At 42.2% G+C, this 25209-nt stretch overlaps 1 protein-coding gene across 1 annotated transcript in view; it reads left to right on the forward strand.

The window, feature by feature from the left end:
• ADAMTS16 (ADAM metallopeptidase with thrombospondin type 1 motif 16) overlaps nucleotides 1-25209 on the forward strand; it is a 132506-nt gene that overhangs the window by 32767 nt on the left and 74530 nt on the right. The window contains exons 4-8 of the mRNA XM_033110716.1: nucleotides 9864-10146; nucleotides 13800-13999; nucleotides 15470-15553; nucleotides 17690-17849; nucleotides 19547-19652. Coding sequence (XP_032966607.1) covers nucleotides 9864-10146; nucleotides 13800-13999; nucleotides 15470-15553; nucleotides 17690-17849; nucleotides 19547-19652 — 833 coding nt within the window. The remainder of the gene's footprint in view (nucleotides 1-9863; nucleotides 10147-13799; nucleotides 14000-15469; nucleotides 15554-17689; nucleotides 17850-19546; nucleotides 19653-25209) is intronic.

Below are 25209 nucleotides of genomic sequence, written 5' to 3' on the forward strand. Positions count from 1 at the left end.
TTAATTTTATTGTGGTGTGAGAGCAGATAGTGTATGATTTCTATTCTTTTAAAAATTGTTGAGGTGTGTTTTATGGACTGGAAGGTGGGATATCTTGATGAACATTCCATGTGAGCATGAGAACAATGTCTGTTTCTCTGTTGTTAAGTGAAGTAGTCTATATAGATGTCAATTATGTCCAGTTGATGGATGGTACAGTTAAGCTCAACTCTGCCCTTACTGATTTTTCTGCCTTTTGGGTCTGTCCATTTCTGAGATAGGAGAATTGAAGTCCTCACCTATGATATTGGATTCATTTATTTCTCCTTGCAGGTCTATCAGTTTTCGTGACACTAGTTCGATGCTCTGTTGTGAGGGCATACATGTTAATATTTTTATATCTTCTTGGAGAGTTGTCCCCTTTATCATCATGTACTCTCTTTAATTTATCCCTGATGACTTTCCTTACTTTGAGGCTGCTCTGTCTGAAATTAAAATAGCAAATAAAAACCACAATGAGATACCACCTCACCCCAGTCAAAATGGCTATCATCAATAAATCAACAAACAACAAGTGCTGGCGCGGATGTGGAGAAAAGGGAACGCTTGTGCACTGTTGGTGGGATTGCAGATTGGTGCAGCCACTATGGAAAACAGTATGGAGGTATCTCAAAAATCTGAAAATGGAACTACCCTATGATCCAGTAATTCCACTCCTAGGTATCTATCCGGAGAAATCCAAAACTTCAATTCAAAAATCTTTATGCACTCCTATGTTTATTGCAGCACTATACACAATAGCTAAGACATGGAAACAACCAAAATGCCCATCGGTAGATAACTGGATTAAGAAACTGTGGTACATTTATACAATGGAGTATTATGCAGCCATAAAGAAGAAAGAAATCTTACCATTTGCAACAACATGGATGGATCTAGAGAACATTATGTTAAGTGAAATAAGTCAGACAGAGAAAGATAAGTACCATATGATCTCACTTATTTGCGGGTTCTAAAGAAAAGAATAAGTGAATGAACTAATCAGAAACAGTTTTGGAGACAACGAGGAAAAAATGAGGGTTGCTAGATGGGTGGGAGGGGTGGGGGGTGGGGGGGAGGGTGAGGGGATTGGAGGGCAGTCGGTGACCACAGGATGGCCACGGGTTTGAAAATTAATCTGGGGAACGTAATTTGGTGGTTACCAGAGGGTAAGGGGGTTGGGGGGTGGGGGATGAGGGTGAGGGGGATCAAATGTATGGTGATGGAAGGGGAGCTGACTCTGGGTGGTGAACACACAGTGTGATTTATGGATGATGTGATACAGAATTGCACACCTGAAATCTATGTAATTTTACTAACAATTGTCACCCCAATAAATTAAAAAATAAAAAAATAAAATAAAAAAAATAGCTACTCTTGCTTTCTTGTGATTAGAGTTACCATCCTGTATTTGTCTATCCATTTACTTTTAATATACTTGTATATGTGTCTTTATATTTAAAGTGAGTTTCTTGTAGACGACATATGGTTGGGTCTTGTTTTTCGTCTACTTTGTCTTTTAATTGGTACATTTAGACCACTGACACTCAAAGTGATTATTGATGTAGTTCAATTAATATCCACCATATTACTGTTTTGTATTTGCTGCCTTTGTTCTTTGTTCCTATTTTTGCCTTTCTCTGTTTTTCTGCCATGCGTGCTTTTAATTGAACATTTTAGATAATTTGACATTCTGTCCTTTTTTAGAACATCAGTTATAAATCTTTTTTTTTTTTAACTTCATTTTAGTGGTTGTGCTGGAGTTTGCACTACACATCTGCAACTAATTCAAGTTTATTCTCAACTACCACCATGATTGGTGTTATTCTTCAGTGATGCAAGGCCACAGGAGAATAACAATGACAGTAGTAGAGAGGCAACAGGGGGTGCTGGGAAAGGCCTGTATATTGTAGTCATTCGACTGGATTTTCATCTTAGATGCTCCATCTAGCTAGCTCTACAAAGTTGGACAAATTTCTGCATTTAATATTTTTTTCTTTTAAATGGGAATGCTAATTCTCACTTCATGTTTGTTATTAGGATAGGAGTAATAAAGACAGCAAATCACCTAGCACATTACCTGCCACGTAGATGGTACCCAAGAAAAAGTAACTATATAAATATACATACATACATATATATAATATTTGCCATGTCCCATTATATTATCTGTGTTCTTTACTTTTTGCATTTCTATGAGCTGTGCCCATTTTGGTCTAAACACCAGATCTTGGATTTACTAGACTACTTTGGTTTAATAATCACATTGTTTTACTGTTTACTGATTCAGTTATTCTGAATTTATTTTTAACACTTTCTTTCTGGTTTCTATGTGGTCATTCATTGCATTTTAAAAAATGTTTTGAGTTAATGTTTAGATTGTTTATTTTCTTTATTTTTAATACTATATATATCTATATATATGTGTATATATATATATATATATATATAGATATAGATAGATATGGAGAGAGAGCGAGAGGGAGAGAGAAATATGGTGAATGTTTTCATTAAAAAAATTATTACAGTAAGAGACATATTGCCATTAATCCCACCCCCCTCAGGGTACTCCCTTTCACTTCAAACACACTTATCCCATCATTCTTGCCACTTTCTGAAGCAGTTCTGGAAGTCCTGTTTCATGAGTGTCTTTAGTTGCGCTGTCATGGCTGCCTCGATGTCCTGAATCATTTTGACTTTAGGGAAGAGTCAGAAGTCACACTGTTCCAAATCTGGTGAATAAGGTGAATGAGGACACACCATAATGTTTTTATGTGACAGAAATTGCCATACCAGAAGTGATGTGTGACACAGAGCATTGCCATGATGGTGGAAGAAGTAAAGAAAGTCACGAAAGAGGACTTCCAGAACTGCTTCAGAAAGTGGCAAGAACGATGGATAAGTGTGTTTGAAGTGAGGGGGAGGGGAGTATTTTGAGGGGGATTAATGGCAATGTGTCTTTTACAGTAATATTTCTTTTTAATTTAAATATTCACCATATTTTTTTATCATACCGTGTGTGTGTGTGTGTGTATGTGTGTGTGTGTGTGTATTATACATAGTAAATGTTAATTCGTAAGTCACCTGAGAGCCAATAAAGAACGCTGGGTTTTGAGGTACTCCAATACATAGCTCCCTTTTTCCTTTTTTCTTTCCCTTTTCCTTTTCTATACCTCATATATTCTGAATAAATTGTAAAATGTGAACAGAAAGTGTAACTCAGATGGTAGACCTATATTTCTCTTTTTCATTACTGATAAAAATATGTTTGAAGAAAGTGGAATATTTGTGCATGTGAGTGACTTTTCTAAAACTGGACCTCAATTTAGACCTATACATTGAGTTGCAGGAGGTGCTACATCCCTGGCAGAAGCCCATGTCTGACAGCTGCTCACCTGTGCTGCTCACCTGGCAGCCAAGCTTATCCTACAATCAAGATCCATTGAGTAGAGGAGCTTCCAACTGGGGATGCTATCCCTGAGACTGAAGGGCTGTACTATGCTTGTCCAGTTTTGATTTCCAACTCACAGATAAGTCATTCCATCCCTGAACAGGAACGAGGAGGGCTGAGAGAGCAGTGCTCCTGGATCCTGCTGTGCTCAAGAAATGAGAGCGTGGGTGAGAAGGCTTTACCTGCTACAGAGGGTCACCTTTCACTCTAGGTTCATTCTCCAGTCAGGCATGATACTGGGAGTCAGTCACAAATACCATTTTTATCTAAGCTCCATTCTTAAGTTATGTCACCATTAGGATGAGCTCATAGAGTGAGGCAAGATATACTGATGATTTAAAGTTCAAGTGAACTAAATTGGTATAACAACCAAAAATATGAGAGCTCTTCAGATTTTAAAGACAAGTGGTATAAAAGCTGGGCATTCACAGTGTTGTACACTTGAAGCTTCAGCTATGACATTTTTTAAAATTAAAATGTATTGAGATGACAGTGGTTAGTAAAATTACATGGGTTTCAAGTGTACAATTCTGTAATATGTCATCTCTATATCACATTGTGGGTTCACTGCCCAGAGTCCGTTCTTCAGTCACCATATATTTGATTCCATTTACCCTCCTCGACCACCCCCATCCCACCTACTTTCTGGTAACCACTAAATTGTTGTCTGTGTCTCTGAGTTTTTGTTTATTTGTTTGTCTTGTTCCTTTGTTGCTTTCAGTTTTATATCCCACATATCAGTGAAATCATATGGTTCTCGACTTTTTCTGTGTGACTTATTTTGCTTAGCATAATACATGGAAACAACCAAAGTGTCCTTTGATAGATGATTGGATAAGGAAGATGTGGTACATATACACAATGGAATACTACTCTGCCATAAGAAAAGATAAAATAGTGCCATTTGCGACAAAATGGGTGGATCTTGAGATTATTATGCTGAGCTATGACATTTTGAGACAGAAGAACCACTGCTTCTAACAGCAGACAAGAAATATGAAGATTCCAGAATGTTTCTGAATGTATTCACTGTCAGTAATCATTTGTAACAGGTAGGGAAAACGCTAGTGTATCACTTAATTGTGATACTCTCAAGTTACGCATCTGCTTCCTCCTGCCGTAAATGTCCCCAAAGCAGGATCGGTAAAACATCAGGGACACTCAGCTGCTGCCATAACGACAAGATTTATGGCATTTAACTGTAACCAGAAACCTTATCCCAAGTGTCAAATGTCAAATGGTAGCCTTTTGAAACTGTAGATGAGCAATAGAAAGTGACCAAGTTTAGAGCTGAGCAAATGACTGGATTCCAAAGCCTTGACGGATATTAGTTTGGGATGAGGGGTGATTCCTGTGATCAGCACACCATCCCCAATTGTCCTTGAAGCCAAGAGGGTAGAGGACACCCCATGCCTGAGCTAGGTTCAGGGGGGACAGGAACCAGATGTAAGACCTCCCGGACAAAGAGGTGACCTTTGGGGCTGTTTCGTTTCTTAGAAGATTTGGGCTGAGTTTTGAATTTCGAAGCATCACAAATAAACATGCAGCCAGACTTACTGAGATCCTGGACACTTGGCGAGCGATACACTGGCCTTGGACCAGATTCATATGTGACCTTGAGGTTATAAGGAAATAACAAGCAGATTATAAAAGTTCAGTGAATGTTGAAACTGCCTTGTATTTCTGAGACATCACTAAGAAGAATGAGTAGACTATTCCCAGCACAAATCACGCTTTTGGAGAAAAGACCAAGGAGGAGAGTGAAAATGAAATGAAAAGGAAATGTAAATGCCTCTTCCTACTAATGAGCCTGATCGTGTTTTCACTGTGTTAAGTGATAGCCAGCTGTCTTGCAAAGAGCTCGTGGTGTTATCTGAGACAAGCTTGGTACCAGTTCAGTGGGGATCTCTTATACTGCAGGAGAAACAGGCTCAGTGGTTGCACATTCATGCATTTCTTCCTAGTTTCCATTTATTTTTTGATTCGTGCAACTTTTATGGACAGCTTCTATAAATAAATATACATTAATAGAAATCTACCAACTTTCCAATTTTGAATAACAACACATATAATACAGAAAACATCCTGCTTTCAATATTCAACATTGTCTTTTACTTACATTGCTCAAAAAACAGCATTTTCTCAGCACCAACATGGCACACATTCTTTCCTTCCTTATAAATGTTACATCAGTGTTTGGTGGGCTTCCCAATGTCAAATGATTTACAGAATTGGCCGTGAGAGATGCAGTGCCCAGGAGACCTCCTTGCAAAGCCTGGAGGATATTTGCTTTTCTGCAGCTTGGTTAATAATCCACCCAGCTGACATCCCAGTGGTAACTGTGGGCAGCTGTACACTCGGGATTTTATGAGTTTCCAAATAAATATTCTTGATTCAGCAAAGAAAAACTTTGATAAGAAGAAAACATTAATCTTCCATGATTACCCTAATCTTTTAAATAAACTCTCAAACTAATACAGCAAGATAATGGAGTAACCTTTTTGTATTTTTCGTGTTCTGTTGGTTATCAAGGAATACCCAAATATGTCTTACTAGTTATTACGTTCTGTGTATTTAATGACATCGGGGGTGGTTTAAATATAGAATATTGTAACTCATACTAAATTATACAGGAAACAAGTACAATGACTGACTATGTTAATGAAAACTCACCAGCTGCAACTAGTCACTCTTGCCTGAGGATCTGGTCCTCTCAGCGTCGGCCACCCAGAATGTAGCCTTGAAACCAGGGTAAAGCAGGGATGGTTTTGAGGCTGGAGCAGCTGTCACAGAAAAAGTGTTTTAGGTGAGGAAGCCAGAAAGAGTGTAAAAAGTAAGGCATCAGGCCAGAAGCAAAGATGTGTTTGGGGTGATTGTGGTGTTGGTGTACACGGACATTAGTGTTCAGCGGGATCTCCTACTGTACAATGAAAAATCCCCCCCAAGTCCTCGGAATTATCTGGGTGAGGTATGATATTTTACACTCATTGTTTCATTAATTCAGCATAGCTCCTTTGCATGTTTGCTGTAGGTCATGTGTTTAAAATATATTATTAAGTGCTACAAATTCATGGCAAGTAGCTATCCTTTTGTCCACTGTCTAGGTGACAAAACAGCACAGAGAGGCTGAGTAAATCCCCCAAGGTCACACAAATGATAATATAGAATTGGATGGTAAGTGCTGGGTGTCTGTCTCACCTGACCCCCTCTCTTGGGCTTGCACAAGAGATGCTGCATAACATCCACTCTAGAGAACCAAGGGTTGCTGATGGGATTCTAAGCAACAAATTGTTTATATATCAGTTAAGTTTTTGTTTTGTTTTTTAAGCAAAAATGAGTTTTTTTCCATTTAATACTTAAACTGCTTTCAATGGTGTGGAAAACCTCTTTGCTTCATGTGATTGCACAAGGTTGAACGTATTGGTGATGGGTCGTGCTACCCCTGGGTTAGTTGAAATGCCAAAAGGATGAAACCCAACTGGCTTTAGCTGTTATTTAATTACATGTGGCTCTTCCTTGATAGAACTGCAGACATTAAAGCATCACATTCTAGTTTAGTTGGTAGAATTCTAGACTGTCAGAAAGATTCCACAGTCACTGGTGTGGAGCGGGTGTGAATGGCTGCCTCCCCCGCCGTGATCCACAGCATGCGTCCCAAGTATTTCACTCCACTGGGAGGTGGCATTTGGGCCCCAGGAGGTCTGCCCCCTATGGAGCTGATGGCTTCATTAATAAATTACCAAGTTTATCTCTACTCCACCAGCAGGAACACTGGGGCCAGTGCTTAATCTCTAAACGTACGATAAGCCTGGTCTCCCTTGTTTTATATCACCCACCCCAACCCTTGTGTTCCCAAGACTTGTATTTGCCCCTTTCCCAAGGTCTAAGAAGTGCTTCTCCATGCCTGCCATTGTACCCTGTACAAGCACTCACTCAGGCAGACAACCCAGCTTGACTTGGAACTTCATTCAGTGGCAATGAAGTACCCTAAGCATAGACCCCAATGAGAATCAGACAGGGGCTCCAAAATCAGAGGCGCATTTGGAACAGGCACCTGAGCGTCAGCGTCTCTGAGCCCCTAGTAAGTGTCTGGCTCCATGTACTAAACTGTCAAAATAACTTGGTAAATATCAGCACAATTGTAATTCCAGTAGTTGAGTATTGGAGAATTCTACATGATGCCTTGACATTTCTTTAGGAGTGATTCATTGTATTCTGAAAGGAGGGCAACATTTAGTCACATCTGTAAGGATTTTAACAATTCATCTGTAATTCCATGATGCAGAAATGCCACTGACTTTTTCTTTCTAAGTAAGGGCGCACAGAATTTGAAAACTTGAATAGTACAGAAAGATATAAAAATGAAAGTGGAATTCCCCTCTTGGAGCCCTCCTACTCCACTTCCTCTCCCTGAGATAAGCACCATCAACAAGTTCTCATCAGCCCTTCCAGGAAAAGTCCCTACGTGTAGATGCATGCTTTTAAAAATGAGCACAATTGGGACCACGCTATATACTTTATTGTATACTTTTAAAACATTTAATACCCTTTGGAAACCCTCCAGTGTAAACCTTAAACTTACAGGTTCCGAATTTATCCTGATTTTGTTCAAATCTTTACTCTATATTTCTGTGGGGACAGAGCCCCAGAAAGCAGTTTCCAGGCTCTCGGCCTCATGTGGAAAGGTGCTGGCTCAGGTAGTAGATGGCCATCAGCTGTGGCTGGTTGGCCGTCAGCTGTAACCATTGAGCCATTGGCCACTAATATAACTACCGCGGCTACGGAGGGAAGTTGAGGAGAGAGGAGGAGAGAGGAGGAGACTGAAGGAGAGTGGAGGAGAGTGGAGGAGAGTCGGTCAGTTGGCTGCAAAGTGGACAGCGGGTCGCACGTCGTGTGAACCCAGCCTCCAGTGAGACTATAGTGGTATGACTCCCCTACCTATGGCTCCGTGGGTGTTCCTTTTTGGCCTCACCATGTCCTGCGTTCTTATGTGGGGAGCGGGACCAGAGATCCCTCAGGCCGCCCCGTATGACAATTTCCTAGTCAGGTGACCTTATGATTGACCTTGAAAATGTTAATCACTCTACCTGTCTACTTCCTTGTGAACGAGAGGATAATAGTTACCCTCCCAGCATAGAATCGCTGTGATAACTTAGGTATTATATAGAATATATTGGCCACAGTCTCAGGAACTCAAGCAAAAAATGTTTAATCACGATTATTATCAGTACAGAATTATCTCATCTTTTTTCAATGGTATGTATTCTCCAAATATATAAATGTACTTTTAAAAAATTACCTTGAATTAATTGGTAAACATTTAAATTATTTCTCGTTTTTACTATTTTTTTGGTTTCATTTGTACTTTTGTGCTACTGCTCACAATGCTGCAACATATTATACATTCATACATATTTATCAATGTTGGAGAAGTGCCTACAAGAGGAATTCTAAAAGTTAAATTCTTAGAATTTAGTTGTACATTTTCAATGTCGGTAGCTATGGGACCTGCTTCCTGTGCCTGGCCCCAGTTCATACTTTCCAGAATGTCACATGGCCTGTTTGTTCCCATGTTCTTCAACAATTGTTACTGTCAAGCTTTAAAAGTATTTATCACTCTAAAAGGCACAAAGTAGTCTCTCAGTTTTATTTTCTTTAAGACATTTTTAGTGTTTTTATACTACATTACTTGTTTGTTATACTGTATAGACATTTCTTATGTTTTCATAATGTCAGTTCTTTCCTCTTCATATTTTGCTTAGAAAGACCTACCTGATTCCTAAGAAATTATTTTATGCTTATGGATTAATTTTGTTAAATTATACTTTTGTAGAAATATATATGTATTATATTCAAGTGTAAAGAGTTTTGCAAATTACTCTGTTAGAACTGTGATTTCATCTTTTTACTTTACTTGTTTGTAAACACACAGCTGTCCTGATATCTAGGTTTGCATATGTGTGGTTTGTCCATTATTGGGTTTAAATTAACCGAGGTTAGTATGTTGTGTGATCTCTCTCTGTTGCTGGAGTCAAGTCGTGGAACACCCGACTCACAGTACTGCAAGGGTGTGAATGGAAAGAGCACAGAAACAGGTCCTTCCCTCTCATAAATTCAGCCCAGGTGTGTGAACCCTTGAACACGTGCTCTCACAGGAGAGCTCAGCATGCTTGTAAACAAACAATAAAAAATCACTTCTTTAGGTGTATAAATGCTGAATAACTCTTATGTACACCTGAAACTAATAGAATATTGTATGCTAACTATGTTTAATAAAAATCTTTACAACATAAAAATAGAAAAAAATAAAATAAGAAAGTAATGCTTGGAGAGCTGGCCATGTCTCCAGTTGGAAATACAATTGTGTTTTCCTTCTTCCTCCCTGTTTCTCCAGTCAGGCATGATAAGAACACAAGAAGCAGATTACTTCTTAAAGCCACTTCCTCCACACCTAGCAGGGACACTCAACGCCTCTGCTGGGGGTGGGCCTGCCTCCCACATCCTGTACAAGCGGTCTGCAGAACCGCGGTCTCAGAGGGGGCTCCAGGGAACGATGGTCCAGAGGCATCGGGAGCTGGAAAAACGCCACCTCTTCTACCATGAGAATCAACCCCTACCCGGCGGCTCTCACCTCAGGCACCCACCAAAGCAGCATTTCTGTGGAAGACGCAAGAAATGTATGTAAGGGCGATTCTCTTTCTGTATTTAATCCTTCTGACATTTCCATAAGTCAGTGGAACATTCTGAATTTCCTTCAAAGTGTGTCTGTCCCTGAGGTGACATTTACTGACGGTACTTGCTAAGCTTAAAGTGAGCCCATTATCTGTGTGTTCAGTGCAAAACCTGTCTCCATGGTAGATGGATAGATAATGGGAAATGTTTCTGGGTTTTTTGGTGCTTTTTTTTTTTTTTTTTTTAGAGCTGTTTCCTGGGCAGATTAAGTGACACACAGCTGAGAAATACAGAATGTCTTCAAAAGAACCCTGGCATGTCTCCTCAGTAATTCTATATTTTTGAGGTCTAGATTGATTAGAACCCACAAACTTTTCCTGCTGAGGTAATTTATTCATATTTATACACTTGACCGACCACACCAAAAGACAGACTGGGCATGATGTAATTTACCTACTATTTATCAACCAAGGCTTTATCGAAGTCTCTCTTTTCTTTTTTTGTCACAAACATTTAGGAGGTTACATTTTTTTTTTTAATTTATTGGGGTGACAATTGTTAGTAAAATTACATAGATTTCAGGTGTGCAATTCTGTATCACATCATCCATAAATCACACTGTGTGTTCACCACCCAGAGTCAGCTCCCCTTCCATCACCATACAATTGATCCCCCTCACCCTCATCCCTCACCCCCCTTACCCTCTGGTAACCACCAAATTACGTTCCCCAGATTAATTTTCAAACCCGTGGCCATCCTGTGGTCACCAACTGCCCTCCAATGTAAGAACCTCTGACAAATTCAGGACTAGGAGTCCATGTGTTCTGGAACGTCCCTCATTTCCTCCAGCTTCCCCGTCAAGCATCACCCCATTAACCCTTCCCCCAGGAGCTCATCTTTGCCCACCTTCACCTTTCTCTGCTCTTTGGTTTCCTGGGCTGCTATAGCCAGGATCCTAAAATAGAGGTGTGCGTGTACAGGTAAATATGGTGGGATGGAGTGAATGACTCCTAATCACGTGGCACCTAAAGGAAAAGAATAGGTACCATTAAACTGCCAGCACCTGGGTGTCATCTGAACTGATATCCTCCAATAAATTAAAATCCTGTGCTACATGCAAATAGACTGTGCTGCATTCAAATAGAAAAACTCAAACCCAAATTATTGACTTAGTCAGTGGGCTGTTTCATCTTAAGGGAAGCAGCATGAAGGATGGAATGGAGAACTAAGGGAGGTAACCAGGCGTCGGAGAAAGTCAGGGAGGGCAGGTTGAGTGGGTATTAGAACAGGGTGTACTTCTCAGTGATGCTGCCTGGGGCCACATTGATGGGAGAGGCAGAGGGGAAAGTGGCAGGGGAGTGGGCCAGGCAGGGTCAGGGGCAAACCGTGGACAAGGTCAGAGCCAGAATGCTTGTTAGCAGGGTCATGGCTGGGTGTGATCAGTGCAGGACACATTTCATGTGTCCGGGAGGAAAACCTGATCCAGACAGGAGAGGTGAGCAGGGTTATCTCACCTCCCCACAGGCCAGGGTTTGGAACAAATGTGGTCACAGGCCCTGAGAAAACCCAGCTGTTGTGACCATTCTGAAGCGAATGGGACGCTTTAATTCTTATCTGGAGGTGATCAGAGTCATTCAGGCCATTGGCAGCTAAGGCACAGCTGTGCACGCAAGGTAGTCAATTCATTCTGTTTGCTGTGGCTGCGTGTGCAGCTGTGTGCGTGTGTGTGTGTGTGTGCGTGTGTACAAGAATGTTGTCTTGACAGGTATTTTAGAATGTCTGTAGTGGGGTTGGTTGGTGAGAGGCAGTTATTTGCAAAGGACTGATAATGTGTACAATAAGTTTTGTATTTGGAAAATAGAAAAAATGTAGCTATTTTTAGAACAAAACTAGAAAAGGAAAGGGTGGTAAAACACCTCTTGCCAGTGGAAGACATTAGTGATCACTACGGGCTGTTTCGGTTTGCCAACTATTCCTGTCCCCTCCCTGCTGGGATCCTGGCAGTGCTGTGCCCCTGGGCCCCTGGGGGCTGGGGTTGTGTGACCAGCAGAGTTGACACACATGCGTTCCAGGCTTAAGCCTGGCACCCTTGGGACCCGTCATCTGCGTGTGAATATTCCCATTTCTCCAGGAGCCTTTGGATTCCCCTGGGCTTCTGGGTCAGTGGGGCTCACACTTCAAGACTTCTGGTTATGAAAATGGGAGACTTTCTGTGTGTCTGGGCATCTCTCTGTGCAAAAGGCAAACAAACGCAGATTGATTTGCTCAAAATCTGTAGTTCCCCTGGACCTCAGGCCCATGAATCAGTGTGCTGCTTCTGACTGCTGGCCCTGCTGAGGGATTTTGAGCTGGGACTCGTGTTTGGGGGAAATGCTGCAGTCACCATACTGAGGGGCAGGTGACTTCCTAGGAGGGGCTGGTCAGAGCCCTCGCAAGTAAGATTCCCACCCCTGGGTCTTCTGCTGCTGGTCCCAGTACAGGGATCAGGGAGGCTGCTATTCTCCCATCGTGTTCACTTTCCTCCTGCACTTGTGTTTCCACTGGTGGAGATGATGACGGAAGGCTTGGGACCACATGGCCAAATCTGAAACCCATTTCCAACACTTCTAAGGGAGGGACGGGAGCCAGTTACATTCCTCCCCTGTGTGCCCGTGGCCTCATCGCTTGGCTGGTGGAGAGACAATACATTTCAGGTAGACAGCTCTTAGGGTAGAGTTCACATCTATGTCAATTCCATAGTGTTAACAGCAGATGATTGGAGCTTAGTAGACATTAGCTGGTATAACTATTATCCTCCTAAAGGATCATTTACTTTTGGAAGTATTTTAGGCAACAGAGAGAAAATGTATTAGACGTGGGTACCAGTCAAACAAAGCAACATCTTCTAGCTGCGTGGTCCATAAATCGAGTTGAAATCATTTATGGAATGCTAAATATGTGAGTATTTTGAAGTCTACTTGCACATGCCACAATTCTAACCACAGGTTCGGAGGCATCACTAAACTGATTTGTTTTTAGCATAGTGTTAACTTGTTGACTATATATGCCAAAACTATTATTAAATGGCTAACTTCAGGAGGACAGAGTGCATTTTGCTTTCTAAGTAAATTAGGTAAATACTCATGGTGCTTTCTAGGAAAATCAGGTCTGCAGTGAAGAAGCAGTTGGGAAAACCCATCTGAAACACTGCAGACAAACCAGTCACATGTGCAGACCTGAGAGTCAACTTTAAAAACTGTCAGTTCATTAAAAGTCTTCAGATAAGAAAGCAGTGAAAGATAGCACTCTTTCTTGTGTCAGTTCCATCGCTTTGTCAATCACTCTTTTTCAGAGCCTGTTCTACAAGTCCTTATGCTGAGTCTGAACATTTTGCTTTTGGATGCTAGCTCTTCAGAGCCAAATGACCTCTCTTGTTTTAGATCAGGACAGAATTTTACAAAGGTAGACATAGCAATGGGTTCCATGACATTCAGACTATATGGACTAATTTAAAATTCTGTTTTCACTTTAACACAAGTTTTGCATCACAAAGTTTTCAGGGTTACCTGGTTCATTCATGATCATTCATTTTGAAAATCCAATTTCAATAGAATAAGTTCCACCCCTGGTTTTGTGTGATGAATGTGCATGAATTTGCTCTCCCGACACCTCTCTGTAGACATGCCCAAGGTGCCCAAGGAAGACCTTTTCATCCTACCTGACGAGTACAAGTCTTGCTCACGGCACAAGCGCTCTCTTCTGAAGTCTCATAGGAATGAAGAACTGAACGTGGAGACATTGGTGGTGGTCGACAAAAAGATGATGCAAAACCACGGCCATGAAAACATCACCACCTACGTTCTGACAATTCTCAACATGGTACGAACTTCCCTCTTTTTGAGGCCACGTGTATAGTTACACCTTATGGGATGTGCGTGGGCATGTGTGTGTGTGTATGCTTTACAGTCTACTTTTTGTTACAGAATTATGTCTCATACATAGAAATATTTTATCTGTGATAATGCCTTCAGTTTTACTGTGCTCCAATGAAAGCCATTTTTAGATCTTCAGAGACTATATCAGAGGATAAACAATGTAACCCTCTCTGTAAGCCGGTAACATGTTTTGATATACTGATGTCTTTAGTTACCAGAAATCTGGAAGAGGATGCTGAGACATTGTAGGCATCACATCTGTTTGTCACCATTATATGTGTGATTAGAGATGGTTCTATAGAAATACTCATTTTTAGGATTATTAATGTCCACATACTGAGTTTATTTTATCTAAGAAACAGAAATACAGAACAACCCTTTTGAATGTCATCTCACATCAAATGTGTGTCCCAGGTTGGCAGCTATGGCAATTATGGAAGAGTGATGAGAGGTCTAAACTCCATTTCACCTAAGTGACATCTAGAAAACAGAAGACAAAATCTTGGGTCACCAAAACGTGTTTTAAAAAATAGTTGTGATGACAGTATTTTTAAAATATTTTTTAAGTCCTACCTCAGTGAACAGAGTGCCCCTAAATGTGTGTCACGCTCCCATGATGCCACGTGTCTATTATATCTTGCATCACCTCTGGTAGACTGACCATGGCTTACGCCCCCCACCCCAAGGGAACTGAGAGAGATGGTGACACTCAGGTCCCTACCCCTACCACTGCATGCCCATAGGGCTAAGAACAGCCGGGGCCAGGATGCTCTGATTGGTGCAGGCGTTGCCTCTGTTCTGCAGAGCTTCTCTAATGTTTCCGCACCTGCAGTGTAAAGTCGTGCGAGACAGCCAAGTGCCAAGTCAGCTCCCCGGTGCATTTTACACGGCCATCTGTCATTGCTCATCACCTAACTGCCACTCTAATATTCATTTCTACATCTGCGATCATCACCTCTAATGTTTGCCTCTTTCTTTGATCATTTTCTTTCCACTTTTCCTTCTCTTTCTCGTATCCTCTTGGCCTTTTCCCAAGCATTTATTTTATGCTTCTGGAATCTCTTGCCAGAAAAGCTTAGTCATCCCCATAAGTACAAAATCCTCCTTCTACCTAATGAGGACATTTATCAATTCAGAGACCTTATAATCACTTCATTGGTGTTCAAGAAGACGTGGAACCTCCCTTCCCAAACTTCAGTTTTTCACTCCAAGGCACGAACAACAAGGATTCCACAATCCATCTTGGTCAATAGAGATCCCAGTACCTGTCTGTCTAGCAGTAGAAGAAACGTAGTGTTGGTAAATAACTGGAGAACACAGGGATTAGCCTTGAGCTGCAGGACTCCAGGCCAACTGAGGACTCTGGAAAAAGTGTCATATATGGGGACTAACATGGATTGCTTGTCTTTTTCAGGTGTCTGCTTTGTTCAAAGACGGGACCATAGGAGGAAACATCAACATTGCAATTGTAGGTCTGATTCTTCTGGAAGAAGAACAGGTATTATCTCTCTTAACACAGCAGCTTTCCATACCCTCTCCCCCAGAAAAATCAATGTAAACTAATGCTTTGTTTTCCTTAATATAATTGTTCTATAATTCTTCTCTTTCCCTTGGGGACAAAACTTTTAAAATATTTTTTTGTCTAACTCAATGCACTGCTTGTCAGTTCCTTGAATGATTATTTTACTTTTTGTGGCTCTCATGCAGAGGTAGTAAGAAGTACTAATTTAATTGGCTCATGAAAAATGGAATAGAAGAGCTGCTTTTAATATAAGGGTGGGAAACACACTGGGAATAAACCGTACAAATTGTGTCTCTAGCCACTGTGAACTTTTAGGTTGCTGGGTAGAACTGAACCCTTTTTGTCCTTTGCTAGAAAACTGAAAATGTCCCGTAGCATAGAATTTAAATCATACTGTGTGGCATTGCATTGTTTCGCTCTATTTAATCTCCCGGCTTCTGAGACTGAGCCCACTAACCCTCACCACCTTCAGTCTTGGGATTTTATTCTCATAGAGATTCTGCCGTGGTGAGCACATTTCTCTCGTTGCGTACAGAAACCCAGTTGTGCTGGCTCTGGGCAGCATTTGGGAAAAGCTGCAAGTCCCTGTCTAAATGCACGGATATTCCACTTCCGTTCACAATGAGGAGGCATGTGAACATTTCCTGTCACAGTTATGGGGCTTCTGCCATAGGAGGCCCTCACTTGTATTTTGCCCAGAGCTCATCCTGGATGGGTCATGGGCCAGGGTGCCCTCCCCACACACACTTGCACTTTGCCGATGAGCTGGCAGAGGCTCCTGTTAGGCATAATTTTCTTATTTCTAAAACCAATGTTTTAGATGAAATCTAAGATCATTCATAAGACCTAAGATGCCTCCAGACTTTAATATTCCAGGGCAGTGTGGGAGCATGTACGGGCAGGCTGAACAGTCAAGAAGATACAAGTCCATTGTCTTCTGTGTGAGTGTGTGTCTGTGTTGGGGAAGCGGGTGCTGGACCAGCAGGGCTTCTCAGGTGACAGGTTAATTATTCCTTGTATTAAATCGTGTTCACCTTGGAATTCCTCCAAGCTGCAAAGAATAAGCGAGGTTATCTTTTGATCGTACACCTGTGTTAACTTTAATTAATGCAGTTTTCCTGGAAATCGCCAGCTGAAGAATGTAGGGTGTGACCGAGTGCTGAGGCTCACCATTTAGCTCAGGCATATTGGACTTTCTGGAAAGACATAGTAAACATGGAAGGAGAAAACGTGTCCCATGACTGAGGGATAAATATTCCAACATAATACTCTAGTCATGAAAGCTTTCAACACACTGTCCTAAGCTTGAAGTATTTAACCTCGTTTTCTCTGACCGTCCACTGGAAGATACAGCATTCCTATAAATAAGGCCCATCGCAGCCTGCTCTGGAGGATGTTCCTGCCCACCCCACACATAAATTCTTCATTTCCCACGAGTTCACACATTCTTTACTTTGATATTTCACTGTGTCTTTGTTAGAGCTTGGTATATAGGAACAAGGTTAAATGTCTTCCATATATATTTCCTTCTAGTTCCAGTTTATTCCAGAAATGAAGCTTTCCCATTTGACCTGCTCTTCTCATAAATACGTCAGCCTTGTAGGAAAATGGCTTAACTTAATACTGCAGTAATAAATATTCAAAGAGCTGTAAACTGGAAATCCCACTTGCTCAGCATGGCTGTGAAATAAACACCCATGGGCTAGGTGAGCTAGTGTATGTGCTCAGTCACATGGAAATGAACCTCTTGCCTCATATAACTTTGCAAACAGTTTTACAAAGATTTTAAATGCAAAAATTGTATGCACTGAAGTAATCTTTCTTGGGTCACTGAAAATGCATTCAGGGTTAGCTAAATATATCCCGGCTGTTTTTGTATAGAACTAGAGAAGTCAACGTAAGTGTCTGCACTGAATCTGTACAGGTTTTACAGAACACGACCTTTTTTTGTATTTTAACATGTAAAATGGATAACTTATGTGCCATTCAGATCCCTCTGTGTGTTTGCAATCCAAGTATGTGAGAGTTTGCTGGGATCCAATGCTAATAACAATTGCATTGTCACCTGTTTTCTTTCTCTTATTATGGGGGGTCTCGGTCTTTCTTGCATAGCCAGGACTTGTGATCAGCCATCACGCAGACCACACCTTAAGTAGCTTCTGTCAGTGGCAGTCTGGCCTGATGGGGAAAGATGGAACTCGTCATGACCATGCCATCTTACTAACTGGTCTAGATATATGTTCCTGGAAGAATGAACCCTGTGATACTTTGGGTAAGATTCCCCAGCAGAGTTCTGAAAAACACACCTGTGTTATGTGCCTCCTGTGGCCGAAGATATTGAGTACCTTTGCCTTCATTCCAAATCCAGAAGCAGCGACCCCTGCTGAGTACAATTGTAGAGGCTCACATCCCCATATAACCTTTGGCCAAACAAAAAAGTATGCATTTGTTTATCAAAAGTGAGTATTTCACAGGAAAACATCCCTCACAGATTCAAGAGTTCCTGTCTCTTCTAACTTAAGAAAATATTTATTGTATTTCTTCCTCCATGTGTGTGAATAGGGTCAATAGATTCAAGGATGTTTCATTATGTGGCTGAAATGGTGTGCTTATGAATATCTGTAGTGATAGCACAACAATATTATATTCGCCATTTTTCTGTATCTTTATAAATGTCTCAACCATAGCAATCTTTTTACATGTTTATAGGGCTGAGTATATTTTCGAGGCAGCACTTAGATGGTTTTCCAAATAGTCCATGTAAATAAAGCACAGTGAGCTACTGACGAGGGCTGTCCTGGATACAAGACAAACAAACAAACAAAAACTCATAGGCACAGACCACAGTTTAGGGGTATCAGAGCATGAGAGGGGAGAGGGGTGGTAGAAGAGGGTAAAGGGGGTCAAATATATGGTGATGGAAGGAGAACTGACTCTGGGTGGTAAGCACACAATGCAACACACAGATGATGTGTTATAGAAATGTACACTTGAAACCTATATAATTTTATTAACCAATGCCACCCCAATACATTTAATAAAAAATAGAAATAAACAAAACCATTCGGCAGGACTCAGTTTGATAGAGGTTAGCCCTGACACTTGTCCTCGAGAAGCCTGCTTACAATACTGGCCCTTGGCTGGCCTCTGAGCACTTAGATCTCTAGAAGGTTCCCACAGCTTCGCTGCCAAGCATGGCTCACTGTGCCTGAACCACACAAAGCAACGCGGTTTATGCAGAACACCTGCTTACCTGCAGGGAGTCTGGAATTTGGGTCCATGCCAGGCAGAGGGTGCTTATATGACCAGCCCCCAGAAAACCCCTGGGCCCTGAGTGTCTGATGAGCTTCCCTGGTGAACAGTAGTCCACACTTGTCACAACGCGTCACTGGGGACACTGGGACATCCTGTGTGGTTTCACTAGGAGAAGGCCCTGGGAGCTCATGCCTGGTCCCCGCCGACCCCTTCCTAAGTACGTGTTTCCGTTGCTGATTTTTCTCTCTGTCCTTTTGCCAGATGAAGTCCTACCCATGAGTATAATAGATCTTAGTCTATGATTCCTCGGGGCAAATCCTGGGACCTAGGGTGGTCTCAGGATTTCCTGACACATCGATTCCCTACCACACTTTTTCACTCAGTCTTTTAAGGACACAGATATTTCTAGAACAAGTCAGACATCCTCTCCCATCTGCAGTGAAACCCTCTTCTGCTTTGTCCAGTTGTAACCTGGGACATGAATGTTTCATAGAGCCCTACACTGTTTTCCACGCAGAGGCAATAGACCCCGTCGTCCCACACTGAGGGCCCTCTCTGGGATCGCCCAAGGGCTTCCCATCTCATATCTCAGCAGATGAAGATGAGAACCACATTTCCCTAAAGGAGGGGGGTAAATACACATATATAAGACACCCTCTTCCTTTATTTTATTATGATACTGCTCTATATTCTTTTGACCTTTATGCTCCATAGGATTTGCGCCCATAAGTGGAATGTGCAGTAAATATCGCAGCTGTACGATCAATGAAGACACAGGTCTTGGACTGGCTTTCACCATCGCCCACGAGTCTGGACACAAGTAAGTGCGTGACCATGGGAGTAGAGAGCCCAGGGTCCTTCCCTGCCCGGTTGGCTGCCATAGAAATACTGACTCATTAAGTCATATATGTAGGGGGAATTCACACATACCCAAGGAGAATGTCATTGACAAGTAGGAAATGCTCCCTTAGATACTTGTTTTGTTTGTATCTTAGTGCCTCGTCTTGCACATTCAATGCATGGTTTACACTTCCCTCGCTCTTTTACTCCCTTACACTTGGCTCACACGTGCATGTACCATTGCCAACACTTGTATCGTTCCCTCTCCCCCGTCCTGTGGGCTAATCGCATTACATGGTCAGCTCCTCTCAGGGGACTCCAGAAGACAGAGGACAGTAACAAGCCCGCCTATGTTTAACTCGTTACACCTGAGTTTGCGTACTTAGCTCACTTATGGAATCTGTGGAGATGTTTTTGGATTGGTGTGCCGAGCAGAGCCTGGGGAGTGCAGGTGCAACAGCAGGTTGGGCCCAGGAGGAGATGGTTTGCTCCCTACGTTCCCATTTACCCAGGTTGTTGGTTTTGAAATGGGATGACAGCATCAGGGACAATGGTTGAGCCTGGGGGCTTGGCACAGACGCCGGTGCTGGACAAGCAGCGCCCAGCAGTGGGTAGCTTGTCATTGGTGGCATCTTTTTATGTCAAAAGCTTACATTTGTTCCTATGGAATGAAAAAGTTCTATCAATTACACAGTTTCTATCAATTATATAAACTTCTTAGATAAGCTTTTGTAGTCTCATCATGCTGTAAGCTGCCTCACCTGAGGCAATGCCTGTTTTTTCCCTTAATGGTCCACTTGCTGACTTCCTGCAATTGCCCTGGTGGCACCAGCACTGACAGTGGGGATACAAGTCTTTTCCTGCTGTACTGCAGCAATACTTGACATTTCTAGGTAATACACAACGAAAAATTACAATTTTTCTGTTTTTTACTTTAACCCCAATTTTACTTGCAAAATCTCAAACCTTCCAAACAGCAGTGATTTGGTCTCCATCCTCTATTTAGGAAATAGACTGAGGTTGCTCATGGCATTGACTTGTTCAGAGCAGCTGCCTGTGTGTGTGTGTGTGTGTGTGTGTGTGTGTGTGTATGTTCATGTATGTGGGCCTGTGTGTCTGTGTACATGTCTCTGCCTGCCTTTCATGGAACCCCATGGAAGCCCAACAGACATTTGCTGTGTGAACTGATGACCTGAAAGTGAAGCTTTATATCCTATTACTGATCCCTTCATCATTACAGGTAATGATTGATTTTTTCAGTGCCTAGAAAATTGCATCTACACTTTATAAAGTCTTCAGTTAAATCATAATTGTATTTTTTAATAGGCTGCTAGAGTTAAAACATCAAAAACTCTCATTATTTTAACGACATGGGCCTCTTGCTGTTCTCTGAACCATACCTGAATTTAATTAAACTATCAAGGTAAGAAATATTTAAGTCACAGAGGGCTGAGCAAATCAGCATTAGATCAGCAGTTGAGATATGGGCACGGGCAGTGCTAGCAGTTGCAGGTGGTGAATTTAACTAAAGTTAAACTCGATACATCCAACACAAGGCCCTCAGTCTTCAATGTCAACAATATGGGTGTTTGCTTTTATTTTCTCTTAAAAGTCAATTCTTAGTATTTCCTTTCATTACTTAAGCTGGTACTAGATGGAAAGAAGTTCTTCCAAACAAGAGACAAATGTTTTGTTTGCAAGTGGGAATATAGATGGGAGAAAGGTTGGAGCTCTGGATCTGGATGAATAGGAGTCGTGCTCCTAATAGGATTGCTGTCTGCAGTGATGAGCCCCGTCCTGCATGCTTGACATATAGGGGACATGGTGCACGGCATGCAGAAACGGGAGCTCCGACATTGCCAGTGGAGTAGCTGCTGATCGTATTGAAATAACAAATGTATGTAGGGAATGTGCAAATGAACCCTGCCTGCTCCATGCCCAAATGAGTGACAAAAACAGTGAGAATCACAATGGCAGTAATCGCTGGAATTCCTGCTCTTTGTGGAGAGCGTTTTGTAAAATGGGCAGAGCAAGGTCACGTGTAGCTCAAACCACAGAAACCACTCAGACAATCTCTGTCTTCATTCATGAGCTGAGCCAGTCGGCTGGCCAGGCTGAGCAGTAGGCACACGTGCCTGAATGGAACTGGAGGAGGGAGTGAGGCAGGGAGCACGCGTCGAGTGAAGAGTGATCATTCCAAACTACAGCACATGAGATCGCCTGTGGCTCAGCAGGCTCAGTAACCAAACTCTCAATTTGGGTTGAATTGAAGACAAGCACATTTATTCTATCCAGCTTGTTTATTTAATAACTATTGTTTAGACATCTTGGGGTTTATACTGGGGAACCTTACCTAAAAATAGAAATTGCTAAGAACCAGCATTCAGGATGTGTGTTGGAACCAGAAGTGAGAATGTGTGTGTTCTCTGTCTGTATGTGGGACTGAGTCAGGACTGTGGGGCAGGGAGAGTTCCCTGTTATGTTAAATCACTTGACACGGGACGTGTGGTTTGCTCTATGCAAGTGCTGAAAAATTGGCGCAGAGCTACACGTTTTGGAGAATATGTCATCCACTTGAAAATTCCCACTTGCATAAGGGAATTCACACCGTTTGATGGGCAGGGACGTGGCACACGGATTCCAGATACACTGTGGTTCTCCCAGGGCCTGACAGTGACCCAGGCACATCGCCTGGTCTTCTCTTACCTGGGTTTCTCTCTGCAAAGCCAGTAGAGCCTGTGATATCCTTTGCAGGTGTGTGCAGGCACAATTTAAATCATACTGTTTGAGCTGAACTTTCCTATTACATCCAATAGACTGAAATACTTCATTTGCATTAGCATTTCAGAATGCTAAGAGAGTATTAAAACATATTTACTGTGCTCAGAAGTATGCATGATCCATCATTCTGTCTCCTGTCTTTTCAGCATTTATGGACCCGTTCTCTGGGCATAATTTGCATTCTGCCATCAAAGCACTATGTATCATTCTATAAAAGGATGAGTAATCCATACCCTGCAAAAGTCTAACAGAAAGTTAAAATAGACACGGCATGTAAGGGATCAGCAGAGAGGGCTGGAGGCATTGCAAGAGACACAATCAGGAGATCGGGGAAGTGTCCAAAGCAGCAGAATAGGCTTGCTAACACCATCCTGCTCAGTCCTGCTTGGCTGGTGATGTTAGATGTGTTCAGGCATTTGACGGTGATGTGTACACCCCACGATTAGGGGCTCGGCTCCCTCATCGACCTGGGCCCCTCCCGCATCGACTGGGGGATCTGAAGGCTTTGTAGACTATCAGGGCAAGTCCACACTTTAGAGCATCCCTCTGGTGATTGTTAGACTGTGCCCTGGGGGACGCCAGCAAGTAAAGGGTCATTTCTTGCCAATTTTATTTATTGTCAGTCCTCTTAAGATTTTTTGTTTGTTTCTGTTCCAAAACATATTTGAAACCCATTGACTTTTGGACACACATACAGACACACACACACACACACACACACACACACACACGGGTACAAATGACATCTAGGTGTTGAGTGATTTGACCAAAACCACATTTGAATCAGTGAAAAGGATAGAAGCTTTGAATTTTGGTTGGTGACATGCAGAGTGCCAGGTATTCTGTACAGTTGATCAGGAAGGTCTTATTATCCTATTTTACAAGTGAGGGAAGTGAGGCTCAGGTACTGAAGTAGTTTACCCAAAGTCACACCATTTATGAATGACAGAGGCAAGACCCTCACTGAGGTCCCCACCTCCACAGTGCATGCTCTCCAGGGTATCTGACCTTCCAAGACCCCGGGAGTCGCACATCACTGCCGCCTCACGTCAGCCTCCTGCCTCTCATGGAGGAGGGGTTGTGCTCCTTGGAGAGTCTGCATCAGAGCTCTGGACATCTGTGTCCTACCATCATCAGGCTCCGGGTATCATTTATCATCCACATGACATTGGCCCATGGTTCCTGTGGAGGGCTTCTCATTTCCTTAACCTCTACTATCTGAACAACCTGAAATAATTACTACAACCTCTAATATACTTGGCTGTTCATTTAGGTGTATCGTTAGCAATGAAGAAATACTTGTTGATGTAATTGAATCACTCAACAGAGTCCTGCAGAAGATATTAAAAGCATCTGATAGTGAATATAATTCTATAGTCCAGTTTATTCTGAAATCACATTTATATCTGGGTATTTGAGTTGATGTTATAGCTGGAAGGTTGTTCTTTATTCATTCAACAAACATGGATGGAGAACCTGGTATGGGCTGGGGAGTGCTCTGGCTCTGGGGCTGTGATCATGGATAAGAAGAATCTCTGTTCTTTAGATACATGTTAGATAGTAGGTAAGCAAGGAAGAATATGTCTATGTATTGCATTAACATAGGGGTGATGGCCACTTTGAATAAAGTACTGTGGTTCATGGTAGCAAAAAAAAATCATGTAATACATATAACTTGAATAATAATTATATTTCTGGGTTGCCAAATACCAATCTTATCTTCAATATGAGTCCTACTCATTCTTCCATGACTATGTTCATGTTCACGTTAGATGTGGTCACTGTGTGGCATTTCTGTGCTAATGTGCTGGCATCCGTCAGAGCACGATGCATGGGTGTTGTCCTACTCGGAAACACAGCTCTCAAAACAGTGGTGCTGACATCGGGTGGGGAGCAGAATCACAGTGCTCTGTTAGAATGTTAGAAATGTGCTGTGTACCCAAATGCCAGAGCCCAGCCCCCAGCCTACTACATCAGAAACCTACCAGGGTGGGCTTGGGGCAGCCGCCTTGTCCAGTGCATTTCTCATGTATTCTGATACACAGCCAAATGTGAGATGAATGCTAGAAAGAATCATAGAAAACACCTTGGATGGATATGCTTAAGACCAAGACGTCCGCAGACCTGGGGTGTCGTGACTCTGAAGACCTCAGAAATGCGGGCAGAAGTGGTAGCAAATCTATCCAGGGCACTTGATGGGACATAAAGTGTCTTCTTCATACTCAGGTCCAAGGCCAGCCAGGGGAGAGGACTTTGGTATTTCTTGTGGTCACTTTCTCCCTAAGGCAGCCACCCATGTGTGATTACAGCCTGAATCTTTTCATAGCTATGACACATTTTCTCTGCCATATGGTTACCCTGGCCGTGATTGATTGCTTTTAATAGAACTTCAGAGATTGGGTGGAGGCTGAAATGACTACATGTACATCACCCTTGGTACTGAGCAGGAGTTTTGCAGAAATTGGACCATTTTGCATGCTAGAATTTCTTGGATACACCCTTCAATCATGCCCGGGTCTCACTGTCGCACGGGGCCCGGGCTCTGATGTCAGGGTGTAGGGTTCCAGTCCTGACACTCAGACCCTGGCCAGGCTCCCAGAAGTCCTTGGTCTTGCTGTCACTCGTTACACTTACCTTACAGACTTGGAGTGAGGCTCAAATTAGAGAACATAGGTAGCATGGTTAATATCCTGGCTGTAAAATAGTGAGTGCTTAAAAACATTACTTGTTATTTTTACTGATATTATTAAACAGCT

The sequence above is a fragment of the Rhinolophus ferrumequinum genome, chromosome 7 (assembly GCF_004115265.2).
Source record: "Rhinolophus ferrumequinum isolate MPI-CBG mRhiFer1 chromosome 7, mRhiFer1_v1.p, whole genome shotgun sequence".
In the NCBI taxonomy this organism is placed as follows: Eukaryota; Metazoa; Chordata; class Mammalia; order Chiroptera; family Rhinolophidae; genus Rhinolophus; species Rhinolophus ferrumequinum.